Source organism: Balaenoptera physalus (assembly GCF_965194825.1).
Source record: "Balaenoptera physalus genome assembly, chromosome: 8".
Lineage (NCBI taxonomy): Eukaryota > Metazoa > Chordata > Mammalia > Artiodactyla > Balaenopteridae > Balaenoptera > Balaenoptera physalus.
In genome coordinates, this window is record NC_138887.1 from 49,202,088 (window position 1) to 49,228,026 (window position 25,939).

Genomic DNA, 25,939 nt, shown 5'->3' on the forward strand with positions numbered 1-25,939 from the left:
TTACTGCCTTCTTTCCAATTCAGATGCCTTTTATTTATTTTTGTTGTATTAATTGCTCTGATTAGAACTTCAAATGCTATGTCGAATAGAAGTGGTGAAAGTGGGTGTCCTTGTCTTGTTCCCGATCTTAGGGGAAAGCTTTCAGTCTTTCACCATTGAGTATGATATTAGTTGTGGGTTTTTCATGTATTGCCTTTATTAGGTTGGTGGTTGTTGAGTTTTTTTAAAACCATGAAAGTGTATTGATTTTTGTCAAATGCTTTTTCTGCATCAGTTGAGATGTTTTTTTTCTTTCATCAGGTTAATGTAGTGCATTACATTGATCAATTTTCATATGTTGAATGATGTTGCATTCCAGAAGTATATCCCACTTGGTCATCTTGTATAGTCCTTTTACTGTGCTGCTGAATTTGGTTTGCTAGTATTTTGTTGAGGATTTTTGCATCATAAGGGATATTGCTCTGTACTTCTCTTGTAGGTTCTTTGTGTGGCTTTGCTGTGAGGGTAATCCCAGCCTCATAGAATGAGTTAAGAGGTATTCTCTCTTCTTCAGTTTTTTTTGAAGAGTTTGAGAAGGGTCGGTGTTAATTTTTCTTTAAATGTTAAACAGAATTCTGGTCCTGGGATTTACTTTGTTGGGAGGTTTTTCATTATTGATTCAAATCCTTACTAGTTAGAGGTCTTTTTGGGTTTTCTGTTCTTCAGGAATCAGTCTTGGAAGGTTGTGTGTTTTTAGGAATTTACCCATTTTATCTGGCTAGCCCAATTTGTTGATGTATAATTCTTCATAGTACTCTTTTATTATCCTTTTTATTTCTGCACAGTTGGTAGTAATGAACCTGCTTTATTTCAATAATTTGGATCTTCTGTCTTTTTTTCTCTTAGTCAATCTACCTAAAAGTTTGTCCATTTTGTTACTGTCATAGAACCAACTTTTGGTTTTACTGATTTTTCTCTGTTGGTTTTCTATTCTTTATCTCTGCTGTAATCTTTATTTCCTTCCTTCTGCTACCTTTGGGTTTATTAGCTGTACTTTTTCTAGTTCCTTGTGGTATAAAATTAGTTTGTTGGTTTTTTATATTAACCAACAAACTTTCTTTCTTTTTTCATATAAATGTTTATAGCTATAAATTTCCTTCTTAGCATTGCTTTCTCTGCACCCTATAAGTTTTGGTACATTTTGCTTTCACTTTCGTTTGTTTGAAAGTATTTTCTAATTTCCCTTGTGTTTTCTTCTTTGACCCGCTGGTTGCTAAAGAGTGTTTTTAAATTTCCACTTATTTGTGAATTTTCCAGTTTTTCTTCTGTTATTGATTTCTAGTTTTATTATGATTGGAAAGATAGTTTGTATGATCTTAATCTTTTAAATTTATATTCGTTTTGTGGTGTCACATATGGTCTGTCTTGGGGACTTTTCCATGTGCTCTTGAGGAAAATGTATATTCTGCTGTTGGAAGGTTCTGTATATGTCTGTTCTAGTTGGTTTATAATGTTCAGTTCCTTTTCCTTACTGATCTTCTCTCTGGTTTTCTATACATTATTGAAAGTAGGGTATTGAGATCTCCAACTATTATTATAGAACTATTTCTTTCAATTCTGTCCATGTTTTCTTCATGTATTTTGAAGCTCTGATGTTTGGTTCATACATATTTATAATTATTGTATCTTCTTGATGAGTTGATCCTTTTATCAATATGTAATGTTCTTTGTCTCTTATTATTAATTTTACTTAATATCTATTTTGATATTAGTATTGATCTCTCTTGGGTTATTACTTGCGTTGGATATCTTTTCCCTTCTTTCACTTTCAACCTGTTTGTGTTTTTAGATCTGAAGTAAATCTCTTGTAGACAGCATATGGTTGGATCCTGTTATTTAATCCATTCTGCCAATCTATATCTTTTGATTGTAGAGTTTAATCCATTTGTATTTAAAGTGATTACTGATGGGGAAGGACTTGACTTTTACCATTTTGTTTTTTCTTTTCTGTATGTCTTCTAGCTTTCTTGACCCTCATTTCTTGAATTACTGCCTGTGTTTGTGTTTTGTTGATTTCTTTGTAGTGACATGTTTTGATTCTCTTCTCATTTCCTCTTGTGTGTATTCCGTAGATATTTTCTCTGTGGTTACCATGCGGGTTACATATAACATTCTAAAATTAAAACAATCTAATTTGAATGATATCAGTTTAACTTCAGTGGCATACAAAAGCTCTTTTCCTATACAGCTCTGTCCCCCTCTTTGTTGTTGATGTCACAAATGACATCTTTATGCATTTTGTACCCACGAACATAGATTCGTGTTTTTTTAATCCTATAGAAAATAAAAAGTGGAGTTACAAAACAAATTTACAATGATACTGGGTTTTATATTTGTTTATGTATTTACCTTTACCTGAAAGCTTTATATTTTGTATGGCTTTGAGTTATTGTCCTTTCATTTCAACCTGAAGGACTGCCTTTAGGATTTCTTGTGGGCAGGTCTAGTAGTAATGAACTCCCTCAGTTTTTGTTTATCTGGTAATGTCTTAATTTCTCTCTCATTTTTGAAGGACAGTTTTCCAGATACTGAATTCTTGGTTGACAGTTTTTACTTTCAGCACTTTAAATATGTCATTCCACTGCCTTCTGCCCTCCAAAGTTTCTGCTGAGCAATCAGCTGGTAATCTTATTGCGGATCCCTTGTTGTTAGGAGTTGCTTTTCTCTTGCTGCTTTCAACATTCTCTTTTCTTTCAACAGTTTGATTAAAATGTGCCTCAGTGTGGATCTCTTGGGTTTATCCTACTTGGCATTTCTATAATTCATGTCTTTCATCAAATTTGGGGAATTTTTTGGCCATTATTTTGTCAAATCTCTGATTCTTTTGCCTCATCAATCTGATTTTGTACTCCTCTAGGGAAATGTTCAATTTAGTTATTACGTTTTCTCCAAAATTTCTGTTTCTTTTCCTTTTTATAATGTATGTCTCTTTATTGATATCATCCTTTTGCTTATAAATCATTTTCTTGATTTACCCTAGTTCTTTGTGTTTTCTTTTTGCTCTTTGAGCATATTTAAGGCAGTTGCCTTTGTCTAGTGAGTCCCCAGTCTGTGCTTCCTTAGGGACATCTGTTTCTACCTATTATTTTGTTCCTTTCAATTTTGTTTCTTTGTATGCCTTTGCTCTTTGTCAAAAGTTGGGTATTTGAGAAACTGCCACCTTTTCCAGTGTTTGAAGACTGGCTGTATGCCAGGGAAACCATTGACTGATTGGCTGGCCATGCTCTGAGCCCGAAAGCTTAAGGTTTTCTCACATCTTTCTGAGAATGTATCTATTTGGGCTATGTGTGGCTTTCTCAGTTCTCCCATATACACAGCTTCTTTTGAATATCTTAATTTCCCAAGAAGTTTTACCCAAGCTTTTCCTTGGAGCTTTAGATGGACTGTTGTATTTCTCCATGCATAAACTCTCGTCCCAGGCATCTGCAGATGTGTAGTCCCCTGCAGCTTTCATGAGCAATGGCTGGAGCTTTTCCTCACCTGAGACTGAGTTAGGTGAGACAGGGACCATCAGGCAGCCCCCTTGACTGGTTAGAATGTTGCAGTCAGTGTCTGCTTTGCTCCCTCCAGTTAAGGGAACTGGAAACTAGGCTCAGCATCCTCCAGACCAGAAATTGCCTTGTGAAGGTGAGTATAAATGCCATGTAAGTTCCTGCCATTCTGAAGGTGAATGTTTCTTTTTTTTAAAAATTTTTTATTTTATATTGCATTATAGTTGATTCACAATGTTGTGTTAGTTTAAGGTGTACAGCAGAGTGATTCAGTTACGCATGTATATGTATCTATTGTTTTTCAAGTTCATCTCTCATTTAGGTTATTATAGAATACTGAGCACAGTTCCCTGTGCTATACAGTAGGTCTTTGTTGATTACCAGTTTTAAATATAGCAGAGTGTACATGTCAATCCCAGACTCCCAATCTATGCCCCCAACCTTCCCCTTGGTAACTGTAAGTTCGTTTTCTAAGTATGTAAGTCTGTTTCTGTTTAGTGAATAAGTTCACTTGTATCATTTCTTTTTAGATTCCACATGTAAGCAATATCATGATTATTTGTCTTTCTCTGACTTACTTCACTTAGTATGATAATCTCTAGGTCCACCCATGTTGCTGCAAATGGCATTATTTCATTCTTTTTTATAGCTAAATAATATTCCACTGTATGTGTGTACCATTTCTTCTTTATCTGTTCATCTGTTGATGGACATTTAGGTTGTTTCCATGTTTGGGCTATTGTGAATAGTGCTGCTATGAACATAGGGATGCATGTATCTTTTTGAATTATAGTTTTGTCCAGGTATATGCCTGGGAGTGGGATTGCTGGATCATATGGTAATTCTATTTTTAGTTTTTTAAGGAACCTCCGTGCTGTTTCCCATAGTGGCTGCACCAACTTACATTCTCACCAGCAGTGTAGGGTTCCCTTTTCTCCACACCCTGTCCAGCACTTGTTATTTGTAGACTTCTTGATAATGGTCATTCTGACCAGTGTGAGGTGGTACCTCATTGTAGTTTTGATTTGCATTCCTCTAATAATTAGTGATATTGAGCCTCTTTTCATGTGCCTACTGGCTATCTGTATATCTTTTTTGGAGAAATGCTATTAAGGTCTTCTGCCTGTTTTTCAATTGGATTGTTTGTTTTTTTGTTGTTGAGTGGTAAGAGCTGTTTGTATATTTTGGAGATTAAGCCCTTGTCAGTTGCATCATTTGCAAATATTTTCTCCCATTCCATAGTTTGTCTTTTTGTTTTCTTTTTTTTATCATTCCCTTTGCTGTGCAAAAACTTTTAAGTTTCATTAGGTCTCATTTGTTTTAATTTCCATTATTCTAAGAGATGGATCCAAAAAGATATTGCTGCAGTTTATATTAAAGAGTGTTCTGTCTATGTTTTCCTCTCAGAGTTTAAAGTATCCAGTTTTACATTAAGGTCTTTAATCCACTTTGAGTTTATTTTTGTATATGGTGTTAAAGAATATTCTAATTTTATTCTTTTACATGTAGGTGTCCAGTATTCCCAGCACCACTTACTGAAGAGACTGTCTTTTCTCCACTGTATATTCTTGCCTACTTTTTTGAAGATTAATTGACCATAGGTGCGTGGGTTTATTTCTGGACTTTCTGTCCTGTTCCATTGATCTGTATTTCTGTTTCTCTGCCAGTACCTTATTGGTTTGATGACTGTAGCTTCGTAGTATAGCCTGAAGTCAGGGAGCCTCATTCCTCCAGTTCCGTTTTTCTTTCTCAAGATTGCTTTGGCTGTTCAGGGTCTTCTTTGTCTCCATAGAAATTAAAAAATTTTTTTCCTGGTTCTGTGAAAAATGCTTGGTAATTTGATAGGGATTGCATTGAATCTGTTGATTGCCTTGGGTTGTATAGTCATTTTGACAGTATTGATTCTGCCAATCCAAGAACATGGTATATCTTTCCATCTGTTTGTATTATCGTTGATTTTTTTCATCAGCATCTTACAGATTTTGGAGTACAGGTCTTTTGCCTCCTTAAGTAGGTTTATTCCTAGGTATTTTATTCTTTTCAATGAGATGGTAAATGGGATTGTTTCTTGAATTTCTCTTTCTGATCTTCTGTTGTTAGTGTATAGAAATGCAATAGATTTCTATGTTTTAATTTTGTATCCTGCACATTTACCTAATCCATTGATGTGCTCTGGTAGTTTTCTGGTAGCATCTTTAGGATTTTCTATGTATAGTATCATGTCATCTGCAGACAGTGACAGTTTTACTTCTTCATTTCTAATTTGGATTCCTTTTATTTCTTTTTCTTCTCTCATTGCCATGGTAGGACTTCCAAAACTATGTTGAATAAAAGTGGTGAGAGTGGACATCCTTGTCTTGTTCCTGATCTCAAAGGAAATGCCTTCAGCTTTTCACCGTTAAGTATGATGTTAGCTTTAGGTTTGTCATATATGGCCTTTATTATGTTGAGGTATGTTCCCTCTATGCCCCCTTTCTGGAGAGTTTTTTATCGTAAATAGGTGTTGAATTTTGTCAAAAGCTTTTTCTGCATCTGTTGAGATGATCATATGGTTTTTTTTCTTCAGTTTGTTAATGTGGTGTATCACACTGATTGATTTGCAGATATTGAAAAATCCTTGCATCCCTGGGATAAATCCCACTTGATTGTGGTGTATGATCCTTTTAATGTGTTGTTGGATTCAGTTTGCTGGTATTTTGTTGAGGATTTTTGCATCTGTGTTTCAGTGATATTGGCCTGTAATTTTCTCTTTTTGTGGTATCTTTTTCTGGTTTTGGTATAAGGGTGATGGTGGCCTCATAGAATGAGTTTGGGAGTGTTCCTTCTTCTTCAGCTTTCTGGAATAGTTTCAGAAGGATAGGTGTTAACTTCTCTTTAAATGTTAGATAGAATTCGCCTGTGAAGCCATCTGGTCTTGGACTTTCGTTTGTTGAGAGTTTTTTAATCACAGTTTCAATTTCATTACTTGTGATTGGTCTGTTCATATTTTCTATTTCTTCCTGGTTCAGTCTTGGGAGCTTGTACCTTTCTAAGAAGTTGTCCATTTCTTCTAGGTTGTCAATTGCATTGGCATACAGTTGCTTGTAGTAGTCTCTTATGATCCTTTGTATTTTTGTGCTGTCAATTGTAACTTCTCCTTTTTCACTTCTAATTTTATTGATTTTAACCCTCTCCCTTTTTTTCTTGATGAGTCTGGCTAAAGGTTTATCGATTTTGTTTATCCTTTCAGAGAACCAGCTTTTAGTTTCATTGATCTTTTCTGTTGTTTTCTTCATCTCTGTTTCATTTATTTCCGCTCTGATCTTTATGATTTCTTTCCTTCTTCTAACTTTGGGTTTTGTTTGTTCTTTCTCTGCTTACTCTAGGTGTAAGTTTAGGTTATTTGAGATTTTTCTTGTTTCCTGAGGTAAGATTGTATTGCTATAAACTTCACTCTTAGAACTGCTTTTGCTGTGTCCCATAGGTTTTGAATCGTGGTGTTTTTGTTGTTATTGTCTCTAGGTATTTTTAAAATTTCCTCTTTGATTTCTTCAGTGATCCATTGATTGTTTAGTAACATATTGTTTAGCCACCATGTGTTTGTGTTTTTTACAGTTTTTTTTTCTTGTAGTTAATTTCTAATCTCATAGCATTGTGGTCAGAAAAGATAATATGATTTAAACTTTCTTAAATTTACTGAGGCTTACTTTGTGGCCCATCATGTGATCAATCCTGGAGAATGTTCCATGTGCACTTGAAAAGAATGTGTATTCTGCTGTTTTTGGATGGAATGCTCTATAAATGTCGATGAAGTCCGTCTGGTCTAATGTGTCATTGAAGGCCTGTGTTTCCTTGTCGATTTTTCTGTCTGGATAGTCTGTCCATTGATGAAAGTGGGTGTTAAAGTCCCTCACTATTATTGTGTTACTGTCAGTTTCTCCTTTTATGGCTGTTACTGTTTGTTTTATATACTGAGGTGCTCTTATGTTGGGTGCATATATATTTAAAAGTGTTCTATCTTCTTGTATTGATCCCTTGATCACTATGTAGTGTCCTTCCTTGTCTCTTAGTCCGTATTTTAAAGTCTATTTTGTCTGCTATGAGAATTGCTACTCCAGCTTTCTTTTGATTTCCATTTGCATGGAATATGTTTTTACATCCCCTCACTTTAAGTGTGTATGTGTCCCTAGGTCTGAAGAGGATCTTTTGTAAATAGCATATATATGGGTCTTGTGTTTGTATCCATTCAGCCAGTCTGTGTCTTTTGGTTGGAGCATTTAGTCCATTTACATTTAAGGTAATTATCAATATGTATGTTTCTATTGCCCTTTTCTTAATTGTTTTGGGTTTGTTTTTTGGCCGTTATCTCCTTGATAGGAGGTGTGACTGATGTTGTGGTGGCCAGGCCTGCACTGGCCTCCCCTTTGCTCTGTGATTATCACTGCCCTGTCAGAGGTGGAGTCTGCTCCCTAGTTGTTGGAGTAGAGGCCCCCAGATCTGTTTCTTAGCTGTGTTTCTGATCTGCAGTGTGAGGTAGGTGGGATTGGAGCACTCCCACTGGGAGGGAAGCCACTGAGTATTCCTCCTCTGGAGCTGTTCACCTGTGGGTGTGTGATCTGTTGTGTCACCTTTCACCCATTGTGCGAGCTCTCAGATTACACTGTTGTTGGCAGTGCTCTTGGCCACACCTTAACTGTGGGTATGCCGGCAGTTGGCCCTGGTGTCTTTCAGACGTTGTTTTCACCAGGCCACCAGCATAGATATAGATCCACTGAAGTCAGGTCCCGGGATTGCAGTGATCATGGATCTGGACCCACTGTGGGAGCAGCCCAGACTCTGGTCTGGCCCAGCCTCTCTGTGTATATGCCTACAAAGTCTACAGCTGCTAAAGCTAGACCCATCTTGGCTGCGGGAGCACTCGCTGTCTGTTCAGATGTTCTGTAGGCGCTCAGTTTACAAAGCTGGTCACGGGGGTGTCAATTTGCAGTTTCCGCAGCTGGTTACATGGGGATCTTTCTTTTTAGGTGTCCAAGGTCCTCTGCTAGTGTTCAGCTGGTGTTCTGTGAGAATTGTTCCATTTATAGTTGTATTCTTGATGCATTTGTGGGGAGAGATGAACTCCACGTCCTCCTACTCCTCTGCCATCTTGACTCCTGATTTGTTTATTTTCTCTATAGTTATGTCTTTTCCAAAATATCCTATAAGTATAATCAGACAGCGTATAGTCTTTTTCACTTGGCATAGTGATGAGCTTTATTCATTTTGTTGTGTCTGTCAGTAATTTATTCTTTTTTATTGCTGAGTTAAATTCCATGGTATGGATGTTCCACAGTTTGTTTTATCCATTCCCTGGTTGACTTGGATTGTTTGTAGGTTTGGAAATAAAACTGCTAACTGCAAGTTTTGTGTGAACATAATTTTCGTTTCACTTGGGTAACACCTAGGAGCAGGTTTGCTGGATCATGTGCTAAGTGTATGTTTAACTTTATAAGAAACTGCCGAATTGTTTTCCAAAGTGGCTATACCATTTTGCATTTCTACTAACAGTTTATGAAAGGGCCAGTTGCTCCACATCCATGTCAGCACTTGGTATTGTCAGGTTTTTAAAAAGCCATTCTGCTAGGTAGATAGTTATATCTCATTGTAGTTTTAATTTGCATTTCCTTAATGACTGTGGATGTCGAAAATTTTTTCATGTGCTCATCTGCCATCCATTTATCTTTGGTGAAGTGTTTGCTCACCTCTTTTGCCTGTGTTTTAATTGGGTTATTTGTTTTTATTATTGAGCTTTTGAGAGTTCTTTATATATTCTGGGTATAGGTCCTTCATCAGATAAATGATGTGCAGGTATTTTCTTCTATTCTATTGGCTTTTCATTCCCTTAAGAGTCTTTTTTGAAGAGTAGAAGTTCTTGATTTTAATTGTCTAAATTATACATTTAAAAAATCTGTATTGTGCTTGGTGTTTTATCTAAAAATTCTTTGCGTAACCCAAGGTTACAAAGATTTTCTCCAGTTTTCTTCTAGAAGTGTTATTGTTTTAGGTGTTATATTTAGATCTGATCCATTTTGAGTTAGTTTTTGTAAATGGTGCAGGATATGTGCATTTTTTATGACCCAACCAATTTAATCATAAGAGATTTAGGGAAATGATGTTGTTTATGGAGAAAATGATACGAAACAACCCCCTTCGTAGTGGGTTGAAGGAATGTTTTCCTCTGTGTAAAGGGTCTCCTTGCACAGATGCAAGATAGTACACCCTACAAATTCTGCCATCCTTGCTCTCAAAATTGCTTTCGGAACACTTAATGAGGAAAATGCAGTAGTGTATAGGAATTTCTTTTGTACTGCTCCTTAGGGCTTTAAATGAAACATGTTTCCAGGTGAAATACACACTAGTATTCCTGGAATAAGAAACATTTCCTGAAGCTTTATCAAAATCAACTTTTGAATAAATTGGCCTTAAAGAGAATCTCAAGTTTCTTTTGTTTCAAAAACTAATAGATGATAAATATGTTCCTTCTGTATGGGTGGTGGTATTTTTCAATCCAGGAAGAATGAATTTAGATATCCTTGAGATATAGAAAACCTTTGATTAAAAAAATTTTACTCAATTAAAAAATTTCCTTCCTTCTTTTTTTTCCAAACTAGTTGATGCTGCTTATCAATTATTTATACTTATTAAGGACCTCTGAGTATGTAAGACTCTATTCTTGGTGCTGAAGTGGGGCAGGGTGAGAAAGACAAATGCCAAAGAGATCCAGAGTCTGCCATGAGAATTAACTGCCTGTAGGAAGGAGGTTAAGATCTACATATGAGTTGCTATTATGAAGTAGGAAGAATCACATCTCATAAGAGAGGAACAAAATGAGCTGGACCTTGCACAAAGCATGTTCTGCAGGCCAGAGCATGGGGAGCTTGTTAGAAATGCAGAATCTCAGGCCTCTGTTGTGGGTTTTGTTTTTAAAAAAATTTTTTATCGAGGTATAATTGACCTATAGCACTGTATTAGTTTCAAGGCATCCAGTGTAATGATTCAGTATTTGTAGGATTCCCTTTATTTTTAAGAGTGAATAATATTCCATTGTATGTGTTTATGACATCGTTTAGCCATTCATCTGTCGATGGACCCTTGGGTTGCCTCCACTTTGTGGATTTTGGGACTAGTGCTACCATGAACAAGGGAAGGGTTATTTTTAACTTAAAGTTTTTCTTTTAATTTTATTAACACTTCAGTGTCCAGTACTATCACTAGCAGACACTAGTTAGATACTCTGTCAGTAACATTTGAAATTACAGCTTTTAAAATTTCTTTGGTGTTCCACTTAGCACCGTGAGTTCTTCCGTGTGCCTTCCCTGAACGAGTTTGAGATCCAGCCTGTAGATGTTTGGTCCTTACATTAGAAGCTGACATCTTATAACTGGGAGATTCCTCATCAAGACTCAGATTCCTCACTTCTCTGGGGAGGTTCAAGGTTGGGCATACTGAGCCCGGTGCCTTTGTAGCTTTGGTCTGCTGGGGTGCGGGAGTGACTGCCATTCCTGGACTCATGTCGCCACTGTCCAGTGTAGCCTTACCCTGAGCTGCTGCCTTCACTGCCCACCTGCTTGGCCCCAAAGCCTGTTGAATGTGCGTTCTTTGTTCCCGAGATGAGCCCCAAGGTAGTTTGCAAGGCCTGTAAGTGAAATCTGCAATCCTTTCTGAAACAGGTGCTGTGCATATGACTACTTTGTATGTAGATGCTCAGAAATTCTGGGTGAAGATCTTTAATTCCTCTTGGATAGGAATGTCACAGAGTGTACCTTTTGACCCTGTGCACCTTTCCTAGGAAACTACACCTTCCCTGAGAAAATGACTACAAGGTCAGATGTAGTCATTTTCATACAAAGATTTATTGATGACCTGCTTTAGGCCAGGCCCGTGTTAGGTGCCAAGGACTCCATTTTAGTGTGTGTGTCCTGGTTGAGGAATTGAATCCTGGGCCCCACTTGACCTTCGATGATACTCACGTTGTTATCCCAACAAGGACAGAGTGAATAGATATACACAGTGTGTGTGAAAGGAATGGAAGAAATCTGTGTATTGTAAAAAAAAAAAAAAATAGTTATGAATAATAAGTCTTTTCAGTTTCAGAAGAGAATTTTCTTGACTTCTTTCTGGTTAGCTAGATTGCATTTATCCTAATATTGTGCAAGCTTGACTACTGTAAGTGTAATCCATTGGTTGGGAGTATTTTATATTTTCTTTTCAGTTATTTGCTTTATTTTTTTGGTTTCTTTTGGTAGGTCTTACAATTGGTGTTGTAGTCAAATGGAACATAAGCTTTGCAGAAAAAAGTCCGTTGTAGTCCGTCTAGACTACATAGCTACAGAGTGGATCACTGCCGAATGAAACAGGGAAGTGACAAATCCTTGGGCCTAAAGTGTTGATACATTGTTTAACTGGTCTCACATTAGAAGGCTGTCCCTATGAATCCTCTTTTATCAGGTCCTTTCGGTCCCTCGCATGCAAATCTTGCCTTCTTTGTTGCATCTGTTAAACAGTTTGTTGCGTTGAAGACACTTGAATATTTTACAGACTTTTGCTAAATCCCGGGACTTATGACTGTCTGAAATGCTTCTCTTAATGCCTTTTGAAGTTGGGCAGCAAGAAACAGAGTCCTGCGTGCCCCAAGAATGTGTAGCGGTTTTTGCTTTTTTGAAAGTTCATTGCTTCCTTTTGTCCCTAATGGGTAATTGCAGCCTCTCCCTACTGGCACCTCTGGAGCAGATACAGAAGTAAGAAGGAATTAGGCAGACAGAGGCTCACTGCAGTGGCGGTTGCGACAGTGGCCCCTGGGCTAATGCAGTTGACCGTGGAAGCAATTTATTTATATCAACAGCCTCTCCATTCCTTATGTGTGCTTCCAGAAGATCATTACGTTGGGTGCTTCTTCCTCTTTAATTCTTTATGTTAAAACAAGCTTCTGGGCCAGCGGGGTTTTTGGATTCATAGAATGGTGGTAAGTCAAAAAGCACCCCTTCAGGGACTGAACTCGATGATTGTTAAGTAAAGTCTAATGTACTTAAACTTTCATAAATGTCATCTATGTTTCTCCAATAAGAGTATTTTCTTGGTGTGTTGTTTCTGTTGGCTAAACAACAGTGAAAGGTGTCTTTGAAAAGACAAGCATGCCAAATACTGTTAAATTAAAAGTCTTCCTTCTTTAAGAGGTAAATTTTTCTCCCAAGAACCATCTCAGATTTAGGGTTTGTTTAGGAGCTTCTTCTTAGCATAAATGTTACAGTATTTTTTCTATTGTTAGTGGAGCTCTAATTCTGTAAGTGTCTGCCTGTTGGTCTCTTGAAGTGATTTCATTAGATGGTTTGTAATTAACTCCAACATCATTAATCTTGTATTCAGTGTCTGGATTTGTGTACTCTAGAAACCAAATGTTAAACTTCCTTTGGTTGAACCACTAGCTTTCTAATCATTTTTAAACAAGAAGCATTAAAATCATGCTAAAAATGAGTAGATTAGGGATTAGTGATCTCTCAAATGAACCTGACTATAAAATTAATTCAATGCACAGAAAAAAAGAATCCAAAGAATTTAACTTCTGAATACACAACTCTGTGTGAAATAGTGTAGCCATTATTTAAAGTGGGGTCTGGGGAACCCTGAAACCCTTTCAGGGTTCCATGAGGACAAAGTTATTGTCATAATAATATTAAGACATTATTGGAGGAGGGGCCGGAAAAAATGTTAAGACATTATTTGCATTTTTTTGCTGTGTTGTTATTTGCACTGATGTGCAAAAGCAAAGGCAGAGAAAACTGCTTGTCCTCAGCATGAATCAAGGCAGTGGCATCAAAGTGTACTAGTGGTCATCTCATTCTTCACCTCCGTGCACCAATTTTAAAAGAAAATGTGTTGCACATAGTATGTCTTACTGTAGCAGTAAAAATTATTTTATTAAAATCTTGACCCTTGAGGGCATCTCTTTTATATACTCCATGATGAAATCTGAAGTACATATAAAGTATCTTCGTATCTCCAAGTACAACCATGGTCTGGTTATCTCAGGGAGAAGATCTAGTACCTAGCAGGACTGTGTTCGGAGGACAGCAAGAACCCCAAAGAAATCTTGGACTTGATTGTTGTTGGCAGTGGTGTTGGTAGTGGTATTGGGGTGTTGTCTGAAACGGTTTTGTGTGTACTGTGGATAGAGCAAATGGGTAGGTGTATGAGAAGTACTGGGAATTGGGGTTTTCGTTGCGGGGAAGGGAGATACTAACGTCGTGTTGAGGGAGATGAAGAAGAATCCTGTCTTGTTGGGTTTGAATTCAGGATGTCACAATGAACTCAGATGTAAGATACTTAAAACACCTTTGTTCTGTCCAGGCAAAGCAATGATACTTTACTAGCAAGGGGCACACCTAGATCTCAGAGCTTGATTTCCAAATGCCAGGGCTCCTTGGAGAAGTGGCTCATTCGGGGTCTGGGGCCAGTACAAGGTTAGCTTGGCACGCCTGTTGTGTCGGAAAAGAAGGAGGTGCTCAGAGGCTATTAGGGTTGTGTCAAAAGGACACAGAAGCTGGCTTGAAGGAGCTGCCAGTAGCCAAATTTGGGACAATCTGAGTATCAGAAAGAAGGATGACAGAGTAATGGGTTAAAACACATTAACTTAAAACAATCCATGAAACTACCTGGGAGGGAGAGTGGGGAGAGAAGGAAAGAGGGAGAGAGAGGGGTAGACCGGAAGAGAGAGAATATTACATTACAGGAGAATGCCACCTAACATATGAAGGAGGAATAGTATTTGAAAATCACCGTTTTCTAACCCCTAACGTGGTAATCGATTCAGGCGAAGGGGTATCAATGGATACCGAAACTGTTGAGTGAAATGCTATCAGGGAGAAGGATAGTCATAGAATCTCAAATATCATCCTAGTTATTACTTAATAAGTACAAAGGGGTAAAGACACTTTTGCTAAGAAGAAATCTGGCAGATCCCACTGTAACTTGGTGATCAAACAGCATCACCACTAAAGACACAACCAGATGTTACATGCGATGTGTAGCCGGAACGCAGCACTGCCCACGAAGGAGTCTGGCTGAAGAAAAGCACACTTGAGTCTGACTGAGACTCCAGATTTAAGTACCAAATTACAGGAAATCCAGAGGGACAGAGGACTCTGTTAACTACCATCTTGGGGCTGCAAAACTCAAAAAACAAACCTCCAGACGCTGGCAAACTCTACAGTCAGATACCCGGGTTTCTTCAAAAAATCAGTTGCGAGAAGAAAGTTAAACATGAAGGCGACGCGAGAAAGGACTTGAGACGTATTGACCAATGTATGGGCCTTATTTGGATCCTGATACAAATACACTGGGGGTTGAAAAAAATAAGTTAATAGTAACTGTGGACACAGACTGTATATTTGCTGGTAACACAGGGTGAAATGATACTGTGTCTACAATTGCTTTAAAATAATTTGGAAGGAGGGCAGTTGGGTTGGGATACAGATGCAACAAGACTAGCCATGGACAGATAATTGCTAGGGTGTCCACATGTGTGTTCATGATACTATTCCATCTACTTAGGAATGTATTTGAAAGTTTTATAATTAAATTAAAAATACTGCTAATTAATAGGGAATAGCTTGACATTTTGTGCCTCCTTATGCAATGCATTGAGAAGTACATGTCATCTGTATAGAATTGTTGCCAATAATATTTGAGTCTATCAGGAAGAAGTCAGATACGTTCAGAATGTGTGACATTCTACAAGGCAGTTTTCTTGGGTTGTCTACAAAATGTCAGTGTTATGAAAAGCAACAAAAAATAATGTCATAAAAAAACAGTCAAATACAATGCATGATTCTTGCTTGAGTGGATCCCTTTTGCTCTGAAAAAGTTATGAAAGACATTTTGGGCACACTGCAGACATTTGAATATGGATTCATAATACATGATATTATTGAATTAATATTAATTATTTTAGGTATGATGATGGTTATGTGGTTCTTCAGGAGAATGTCTTTATTCTTAGGAGATGTGTATGGAAGTATTTTAGGGTGAATTGTATGGTGTCTGCAAATTACTTGAAACACACATGGATTAGGTTGCTGCATTTCAAATCACTATTTTCCTAGGTTGGAAACATTCAAATATCAGCAAATGCCTAAGATTCAACCTAACATTTGTTGAAAGATAGAGAAGAAAGCAAATGGGGGGCTCCAGGTGAAGCATATACAAATGTCTGCACTATTCTTTCACCTTTCTATGTGTTTGAACTTTTTCGAAATAGTTAAGAACAAACAGGTAGTCAGCGTACAAAACTGAACTCTCAGCAAATACATATTTGTTAGATTAAGTGTGCTGACAACATTCTCTCTGGGAATAATTGCCTGTAATCGTGTTTAATAGAATTAATTCTAAACTAAGATTGATTCAGAATACAGAAAAGAAGGAAAGCTTTATTTCATTGTATGAACTTCCATGTGACAAAGAACAGAAAAATAAAGAACTATAGGTGGAAATTAAGAAAAGAGCTTAGTGATGTCTTAAGGAATTTTTTTTTTTTAACATGGATGACATTTAAAGACAGATCCACTGTAGGAGAAAATTTTCTTATTTTTTGTCAAGAGATCAAAAATGGCTTTTATCTAGGCATGGCCTCAACATTCCTTGTAAGATAGGATATATCTCTAGAATTTGCAAAAGAAAACTCTTATCCTCTTCCACCCCTTTCCTGCTTGCCATGAGGTGTCCAGCTGAGGCACATTTTGCTCAGGGTTACTGGGGTCTTGTGAGCAACCATGGCAGATTGATAAAGTCATGAGATGGTAATTCCTACTCCTCTACAAAATTTCCCTACGTGATTATCACAGCCCCTGATATTATCCTCCTTTTTTCAATCCAAACAGATCCCTAAAGAGGTGGCTGACATCTTTAACGCCCCCAGTGATGATGAAGAGTTCGTCGGTTTCCGAGATGATGTTCCCATGGAAACCCTGTCATCAGAGGAGAGCTGCGATAGTTTTGACTCACTGGAGTCAGGGAAGCAGGTATGGGTGCCTCCTTTCAAGGCAGGCATATCCGTCTGGAAGCTTGGATCTTGGTTCGGATATTCTTTGACTTGAACATGGTCTGAGATTGGTGGTATCAGTTAATTGTCGAGCATCTTATTTTATTAGTGTTATACCTTCATGTTTCAAGCAACTGGTGAGGGTACCTCGCTCAGTTTTAATCCTTTCTATGTACAATAATTTTTTTTTCAGTAAAGGGGACCTCACGTGATCACATCCGTTTTCTTTGCCACTTCGGGGCTGCAGCCTGTGGCCAGGCTGTACTTGGAGCGCTCCCACACAGCTGGCGGGGGAGGGCTGATCCCCCAGCCGTAGTGTAGGAGTGTGTGGTTACCATGAGACACATGGCCTCTGCGTTCTGCGGTGAGGCTCTGTCCGCACCTGACTCGTGGGATTGCTGGCGAGAGCACTGTTCTTTCTTTAGTCCCTTTGATCTGTGGCAGACACAAGCTGCAGTTCTCAGAGAGGTAGGTTCCTGGAGGTTTATGTTGTGATTTAGCAGGAGCATGGCCAAAGTATCCAGGCTTCCGTGGCATTTTTTTCTGAGTTCATTTGTGGCACTCAAAATTCCTCGTTCTCCCTCGACCCTGGCCTCTCCTAAAAGGCTGCGAGTTAAACCCACCTAGCTTCCACTGGGCAGGTAGAGGAAGGCGGGCAGTTAATTATGTCAGTGAAGCCCCCGCTTGATGGCAGTGTGCGTGGTCCTCACCTTATTCGATGCCTCTGCAGCATTTGACCCCCCCCCAGCCACCTGCTTCCACTCCCCTTGGTCTGTCTCTCTCTTACACCTTCTGTTCGTGGTTGTCATCCCTTCTACTTCCGGCCCCCATCTGTGGATGTTCTCCAAGATTTTATCTTCAGACCTTTCCACTTAATGATCTCAGTGACTGGCCTGGTCTCAGCCGTTGCCTCCTGGTTCTTTGTGGTTTGGCTCTTCCCTCCAGCCCCAGATGTACTTCTAACAGCCACTTGGATCCGTCGTCATTGTTCAAGGGAGATCTGAAACTCACCATTTTCCCTCCCTGGTTGTCTGTCTTCCCCATTTTTTTTTTTTAAATTTATTTATTTATTTATTTATGGCTGTGTTGGGTCTTCGTTTCTGTGCGAGGGCTTTCTCTAGTTGTGGCGAGCGGGGGCCACTCTTCATCGCGGTGCGCGGGCCTCTCACTATCGCGGCCTCTCTTGTTGCGGAGCACAGGCTCCAGACACGCAGGCTCAGTAATTGTGGCTCACGGGCCTAGTTGCTCTGCGGCATGTGGAATCTTCCCAGACCAGGGCTCGAACCCGCGTCCCCTGCATTGGCAGGCAGATTCTCAACCACTGCGCCACCAGGGAAGCCCTGTCTTCCCCATTTTTGTCCCCAACTTTGGAGCTCCTGACGCCTCCTGTTCCTCACCCATCTCCTCAACTCCCTTGCAGGAGTTGATGAATCTTCTGCCATGTTCCTCACCTCCATCCCTCCCGTCTCTTCCCTCTTCAGCTGCCGTGGTTCTCATAGTCTTTACCGCGGGTGTGGAACTGAGCTCTGGTCACCATCCTCCCCTGTTCAGAAATCGCCAGCCCCTCCGTTCAAATGTGGTCAGGCAGTGAGGGGCAGCCTGTTGGGTCCACCGTCAGTGGCCTTCTGAGTGGCGTGGGACGTGTGTGAAGCGCCAGCACGAGCCTGGCGGGCGGCAGGCGTTAAGGAACGAAGCGGCTGCTCTTGCTGCTGTGACGACTGCCCCTTCTCCTGTGCCCTCACACCTGCCCCCAGTCCATCCCTGCTCCCGAGTCTGACCCCAGCATGCATTCCGTGGCCCATGACAACATGCTGTTCATGCAGAGTGCCCTTAATTCACTGTCTCCCTGGGAAGGTGCAGGTGCTGTTATTATTCCTGTTTCATAGGTGATGAAAGTGAAGTGTGGGGAGGTGAAGTGACTTGTCTGAGGCCTCACATCTGAGAAGTGGCCGAGCTGGGATGTTCCTAATCTAGGAGCCCCACTTCTCAGCCTCGTGCCTTGCACGGCTCTTTCCTGCGGGCTTTGCAGCAGGAGACCAGAAACTGCATCCATCCCCTCCGCGTGCGCTGTTCTGCCCCCTGTGCACACTGGTCCAGGCTCCGCATCCTGCCTCTGTGCTCTCTCAGCATTTTTCTAGCCTCTAGCCCAGTTGAGATGCCGGTCAAATGCTTCTGCTTCCACGAAGTCGTACTGGATTTTCTTTCTTCCTGTGCGCCATGTTGCGTGTGTCTCCCTTACAACACTCATCCTCGCCATGGTGACCTGTGGACTTGTCCAGCTCCCTTACTAAATGACAGGCTCCTTGATGGAAGGGGCCTCATACTTGAACGGTGCTTTCCAGCTTCCCCGGCTCGGGCTGCTTCCTGGGGTGGTCCCTTTCGTCTTGTTGCATGCATCCAGTGCCCATGGGCGAAGGAGCACCCAAGGGGCGGAACTGAGGTGGGATACTTGTCTGACTGGTTCAGCCACCATGACTTCCAGTCTGTTTCTTCACATCCCACGAGCTTCAAAATAAAAAAAAGTCACCACTCTGTTAGCTTCTCTTCTGATCTGTTATTTGCTTACGTTCTTGATCACGGTAGATGCAGGTCACCAAAGCCCACAACATACTGTCTAGTACTGATTTTAAAGGATAACGGCCAGATTTCGGAGAACAGAGAGCTGTGTGAGGGTTGTGACCAGGGACGCAGGAGACTGTGTGGAGTGGATGTTCGCTTTGTTACAGACCCGCATTAAAGATGGTTTTTACACCCTGTGAAATCGGGAGAATAAAAGCATGGGCCTTGGCTTAGGGCTGCAGCTGAGCTGTTTTCTCCGTCAGAACTGGCCACCAAAGATACTGATCTCTCCCAGGCTGACTGCTGCCTGTGACACCAGCTCAAAGCACAGAAAGAGCCAGAGGACCGCCAGGATGGAACCTGCTGTTCCAGGCATGACCTGTTCGGGCTCCAGCCAGGGACTTTGGGTAGATGCTGAAGTGTGCACATGGGCCCCACTGCCCTGCAGCAGCCTGCAGGGGCTGGCCCAGGGCTCTCGAGCCAGATGTTTCCTGCCCTCGGAGGTGGTGGGTTTCCTTGGGAGCCAACCGCGCACCGTTCTTCCTTCATGACAGACCCTGGCCTGCTGCTTCCCCACCTGGACCCCACACACTCTGGATCCGTTTTAACCCGCCGAGGGAAGCCGCGTGAACTTGTGTGTAGTGTGTGCAGCGGTGCCGGCGCTGGTCTCCCTGAAGCACAATTTGAATTTCACTTTAAAGAAACTTCCCTTTTGTGTGTGAATTTTTTTTTTTTTGAGCAGCTGCACCACAGCTATCAACAAAGGAACGAAGTGATTTACATCTGAGCACAGTCACTCCAATTACCCATAATAATTCACAGGAGACATTTTTTTTTTTTTAAATAAGAATGAACCAGTTTTTTTTTTTTTTTAATGTGATGATCCATTTATTTATTTATTTATTTATTTATTTATTTTTGGCTGTGTTGGGTCTTCGTTTCTGTGCGAGGGCTTTCTCTAGTTGTGGCAAGCGGGGGCCACTCTTCATCGCGGTGCGCGGGCCTCTCACTATCGCGGCCTCTCTTGTTGCGGAGCACAGGCTCCAGACGCACAGGCTCAGTAGTTGTGGCTCACGGGCCTAGTTGCTCTGCGGCATGTGTGATCTTCCCAGACCAGGGCTCGAACCCGTGTCCCCTGCATTGGCAGGCAGACTCTCAACCACTGCGCCACCATGGAAGCCCCAGGAGACATTTTTAAGCTTAAAAATATGCCGGATATAGGCATTTCTTTCTTTATCCCCCGGGAAGTTTTTCCACTCATCTCTTATGTCTGTTTTTCTCCAGAGACTGATTATCTGAGCTCGAAAAAGTATATAATTAAAGTCAGGGAAAAGGCAGGCAGGGAGATAAAGATTCTCCAGCCGCATGTGCTGTGATGAGGGGTCACACCCCTACATCAGGGGTAGGAGGGGGAGACGTCAGAGGCAGCAGGGGACATGGACTCCAGGCCTGGCTGCCAGCTTGGAGGAGGCCGGTTTGTGGGTCTCCGTTCTGTACTGCCATTCTTGCTTTTCCCCTCCTTTCTTTCAAGCATGCCATTTATTTTTATGAGAAAGAAAAAGTCATTATTGGAACATGTCCTTTTTGAGTCAGCCGTGTAACATCTTTCCTCGGGCTCACTTGCTACCTGCCAGCGGTGGTGGGTTCTCAGCTCCTGCGGGAGAGGGACTCCCAGGGGTGGGAGGGTTGGAGCTTTTTTCCGTCAGTGCCCTGTGGTAGCGGGTGATGGAGCAACTGCGTTCTCCTCGGTGGTGGGCGGGGCGGGGTGTGGAAGCCTCCAGCCCTTTCCTGCCCGGAGGCGTGCTGTCTGTGACCCAGGCATCTCCCCTGGGAGGGGCCGGCTTGGGATGGCTGTTGGAAAGGAAGGCCAGTGTGGGGTGGAAGAGCCAGAGCCAGGTCTTCTCCTCCACGTGTTTTCTGTTCTGTGTGAACGCAGACGCTCCTGATGGCCCACCCCGGCGGGAGAAACTGAATTCCATCAACCCTTACCGGGCACACCAGCTGATGGCGGCCGCGGCCATTCTGGTGTTTTGAAATGGTTCAATTTGTGGGTCTAACTTTCTGCAAACTATGGAAAATATGTATATATACGTGTGTTTTTATTGTGGTAAAGCCTACATAAAATTTACCATTTTAACCATTCTTAAGTGCAGTAAGTCCCAGTGTCCTGCCTGCAAGACACTGAGTGGCGTTACTCACAGCGTCTCGAGGCCTTCACCATTATCAGTTTCCAGAATGTTTTCATCGTCTCACACAGAAACTCTGTACCCATTAAACAGTAACTCCCCTTGTCCCCAGATCCTGCCAACCTCTGTTCTTTCTTTCTCCATGACATACGTGTGTTTTTAATTTAGCAGGATGTGCGTTTCCATTCCAAATACTTCACAGACGAGCTAAGAAGAATTTTTAGAGAGGACACTGACTCAGAGATGGAAGACTTTGAAGGATTTACGCAGAGTGATCTGAATGTTAACAGCGACCCGGAAGTAATGGTAATAATTACCAACGTGAGGGAGGGTGGGTTGTAATATTTTTAGTCCTGGTTCCGAATTGTATTGTTACCTGTAAGGAGTCACTTTACACGTGAAAAGGTTTTACTTTTTCTTACATGTTCATCTTATAAGCCAGTTAACAAAATATAAACGTTTTACTTTTTCTTACGTGTCCATCTTCTAAGCCAGTTAGCTCAATGTAAACTTGGCTATTCTAAGGCGAATTCCTGGCTCACGAGTCCATTATTCTCTTAGAGAAAATCCAGTTGTCTTTCCTGGGTGCCTTTGGAGTCCAGGGGGATGTGTCCCAGGCGTCCCTTATTATCCTTATCAGAGAATTTATTTCAGACTTTTTTGAACCTCTTTTATCTGAAAAGAGGAGGGTCTGAGAGTAACAAGTTCCTGAAAGTCGTTTTCTGTTGTGCGCCAAGTAATGTTCTTAGGTTTGGAGTTAATTTGGCAAAAATTTAGCTGTGGTGCAAACTTAGAGTTTTGTCTGTGCATTCTTGATTTGGATCACGACATGCTTTTTAATGATAAAGATGACCTGGGCTTGTCTGATTCCTAAGGGAAATCTGCCCTCAGCACTTTGCCGTCAAGAGACTTGTTGGTTGATCTCTTTTTATTCCATGTGTTCAGGCCAGTTGACTGCCGACCAGTATTTGAATCTCAGGGTAACTTTGAAGAACAGCCTTTGGATTTTTTTAAGGCATAAAAATGTTTTTTACTAACTGAAAAATAGCATACATTTATCTCAGAAAAACAATACACCACTTCCTTCTTTGGTATCAAGATAAGGGATAGAGAGGTTAAGCCTCATTACGTTCAGAAGCTCCCAAAGAAGCGCTCCTGGCGTGGAACCTGTGTAGGTGTTTAAATAAGCTGTAACCAGTAGGGTTGCTTTGTCCTTCACCTTTTCCTGGGGGGACTTAAGGCCTGAAAGCCTTAATGGTAGGCTGCCTTGCTCGATGGTGATTTTTTTCTGTGAATAGCAACACAGACCTGTGCCAACTTATCGGCCGCAGCCCCCCGCCCCTTGGCTTTCTTTACAGAAGTTACTTGCATGGCAGTTCATGTGTTCTGGCCAGCAAGTCTCCAGTTTCTTGTCAGCAAGACACTGAGATCCTTCCAAACCCTGATGGGTATCATCTACTCTTAGTGACTTGTTTATCTTCTCTTCTTTAGCTAAGTAATGTTGGGATATTCAAAGAATTTGTGTTTCCAGCATGGGAAAGTGAATTACCCCCAGCGCCTTTTTTTTTTTGTTTTCTTCCAAGTCTGTACATTTAGGGAATGAATTGTGACATGTTACGTTGACTCTGATATGACTCATAGCTCAGGGCAGGTCCACCTGTACATTTATTTTGAAATTCAGTGAGAAAGCAAGCCTTGTTGCCTCCTCACCCAACCTCCTGCCCACCCTAGTGAGTAGTGGTGAGACCACCTTTTCGGCAATAGGGTATGACTCTACATTGGTGTCTAGTGGTCTTCTAGCCAGACGTGAAACTGCCACAGCCGTGGTCCTGGCTCTCAGGTCTGAGTCTCCACTGGTGACTCTTTCCGTACTTCCGTCCTTTGTAGTACACTACTCCACGTCCTTGGTAAAGAGACGTGGGTTAGACGGCGATTATGATAAATGAATAAAGCCAGTCAGGGGAGATAATTCCTCTGAAGTTCTCCAACAGTGTCTTCTAAAATAGATTCCTCTGCAGTCCACTATTTGGAATTCCAAAGCTACTAATGTGGAGAGTTCAGGATATTAAATAGATAACTCAGTACAGTAGTCTTATTTCTCTGCTTGGCTATTTGTGCGTTGATACATACACCAAGGTTTGGAAGTTACCTGCTTTTTTTTCCCCTCCCGCTGCTTTATTTTTAACTTGAGTCCAGCTGGAATTTGGGGGGGGATGGTCACCGAGGAAGCAGCAGAGTCATTAACTGAATCCCAGGCTCCTCCTGGTGCCGTTCTCAGCTCTCCTCACAACCCGAGTCACTGACAGAGGTGCCCAGGCTAAACTGTCCAGCCTGTGGTCAAGGAAAGATGCCAGGCGACGACCTGGATCCCAATATTTAAACCCATCTCTGCTGTTGCTAAGAGTGCTTTGCATCTGAGATGTCACCTTGCCGTTGCCTTCCATTCTTACTGTGTTCTCACGTGTGAAACCAAGTTACGTTTTAATGCTAGAGACCTATGCCGAGTGGAGACTGAAAATTGAGGCTGAGAACTGCTTGAGCTGACTGAACAGGTGCCTGCAGCCACCTGCAGAGCTGTCTGCCTGATGTCACCCCAGGGCGCTGCGGGTTACAGAAAGGGGAGGAGGCTTCCCTTGAGTGAGGACCCAGTGTGTCCTGGGCATGAGGTTCCGCCACTGACCCCGAGGGCAGGTCGTCTGCCTGCTCCTTGGTCACGTCACTGAAATGAAGTCAGCTCTCCTGTCCCTCTTACTCATGAGTTCTGTTCCAGCTAGTTAGGGCAGAATGGTATTTTACTTTTCACTTAGCACCCCACTTTTATCTGAAGATACCTCTGATGTCATGCACACCCTTTTCTTCGACTGTTCCCATATTCCTGGGCTCCCAGGTGTGCCAGCTTGGCTGGTCCGCTGGGGAGGAGCCCACGTCGTCAGCGTTTGGCTTCCAGCTTGATGCTCTGAACAGGACACAGTCTGCCGGTGGGTGTGGCTGGGCCAGAGCGCGCAGTAGTCTGCTCTTTGATTTTGTTCATCTAGAAACTACTTGCGCATTTACTGAAGAGTTCAGAGGGAACTACCAATAGGAAGGGAGAGCTTTCAACTATTCATTGTTTTCCTAAGATACTGTCAGAGTGGTTTTAAGTGTGTGTCTTTCTGAAGGTTTGTTTATAGGCACTGTCTTTGTTCTTTCTCTCATTTCATTAGCTCGTGGAGTCAGAGCTGAGTGATGATGGTAAAGCATCTTTCATGAGTGAGGAAGAGGAAGAGGAAGAAGAAGAAAAGGCTCCACCTAGAAGCAGCAGGCCGAGAAGAAGCAGTATTGGTCTTCGAGTAGCCTTTCAGTTCCCCACCAAGAAACCGGCAAAAAATGCCGATAAGAACAGTTCTCCTGAGCCGTTGTTTTCTGGCTCACGCATACAGGACAGTAAGAATGGAATTCTTGGAAGAAAGACAAGCTGCAGACAGGGGAAGGAAAGGGAAGATTCTGCCTCTGAGTCTGAGGACGACTCCAGGGATGAGGGCCAGGAGAGCTCAGATGCCCTGCTGAAAAGGACCATGAACATCAAGGAGAACAAAGCCATGGTAAGGCCGCGCGGCCCGAGACCGCCACTGCTGGGGCGCCCAGGGCTGTGCCCCCACAGCCGCTGCTGCTTTGGCTTCTGTCAGGAAGTGTGCGCTGGGCATTGTGGGTTCTTTCTCTTTTCCTGGACCCCAAGCGGTTATCACCTGATTAGCTCTGGTTTGGGAACAGAGACTCCCGGGACCATTTTTAGCCCCCTCCACGGTGCCATGGGCTAAACGCCGTTTACTGTTGATCAAGTTACGTTGCAAATATGCAGCGGTATTTTACAGAGATGAGAGGGCCTGTTCCCAGCAGAAAGCAGCAATGTGTAAACGTGGGTGTCATGAAGCCTACTTAGGAGTTGCTTTGTGCAGGTCAGGCAGGCAGCTTTCAACCTAGATGCTGTAGTGTCAAGTATCAGCTAAAGGAATGAAAGGGGTCTAGGTATTAAAAGGAACTGAGCAGTTTTGAATCACTTTAAAATGTTTTCACCAGAATAATTAATGGAACAAGGTGAAATCTTTGTGTATTTGGTTTTTCTATATGTGGTCAGTAACTGTGGTTTCCTTCATAATTTTATATATACAGAATTTTAAAAAATCTTACCAATCATCATCACTTTTAGTATTTTGGTATATTTTTTTCTTTAATATTTTCTTTTAAAAAAGCATAATTTAATGATACTGTATATGCAGTCTTACTATATGTCTAATAAGTTGCTTAAGAAAATATAAAGCCTACTTTGGGGTATAATTTATCCAGAGACATATTTGTGCTCAGCTAAGAGAAATTTTTAGCGTTGTATCTCTCTGCATCTTTAAATTAAGAACTATGTTCATGATTTTTTAGTGACACCCATACCTCTGTGTAAGTCTAAAACTAAAAGGAATCCTAATTAAATTGTGTGATTGGCACGTTAATGCCTGTTATTTGGTGTTCTTAGGTGTTTATTTGGGAATATTTTCATAAATTATTTTTATTGATGAGAAATTAACCAACTTAAAGGATCAGTATTTCGGAGCTCTGAATAACTGTCAGAATGATCTAGTTGG

General features: G+C 41.4%; 1 protein-coding gene across 5 annotated transcripts in view; it reads left to right on the plus strand.

Annotated features, from left to right (window-relative positions):
- The window catches only part of CDCA7L (cell division cycle associated 7 like), a 221,348-nt gene that overhangs the window by 190,061 nt on the left and 5,348 nt on the right, over nucleotides 1-25,939 (plus strand). For 2 of the 5 annotated variants that reach the window (XM_082472715.1, XM_082472711.1), the window contains 3 exons: nucleotides 16,412-16,561; nucleotides 21,495-21,632; nucleotides 24,530-24,907. In XM_082472715.1, coding sequence (XP_082328841.1) covers nucleotides 16,499-16,561; nucleotides 21,495-21,632; nucleotides 24,530-24,907 — 579 coding nt within the window. In that variant the 5' untranslated portion in view covers nucleotides 16,412-16,498. The remainder of the gene's footprint in view (nucleotides 1-16,411; nucleotides 16,562-21,494; nucleotides 21,633-24,529; nucleotides 24,908-25,939) is intronic. The other 3 variants (XM_082472712.1, XM_082472713.1, XM_082472714.1) reach the window with 3 other exon arrangements.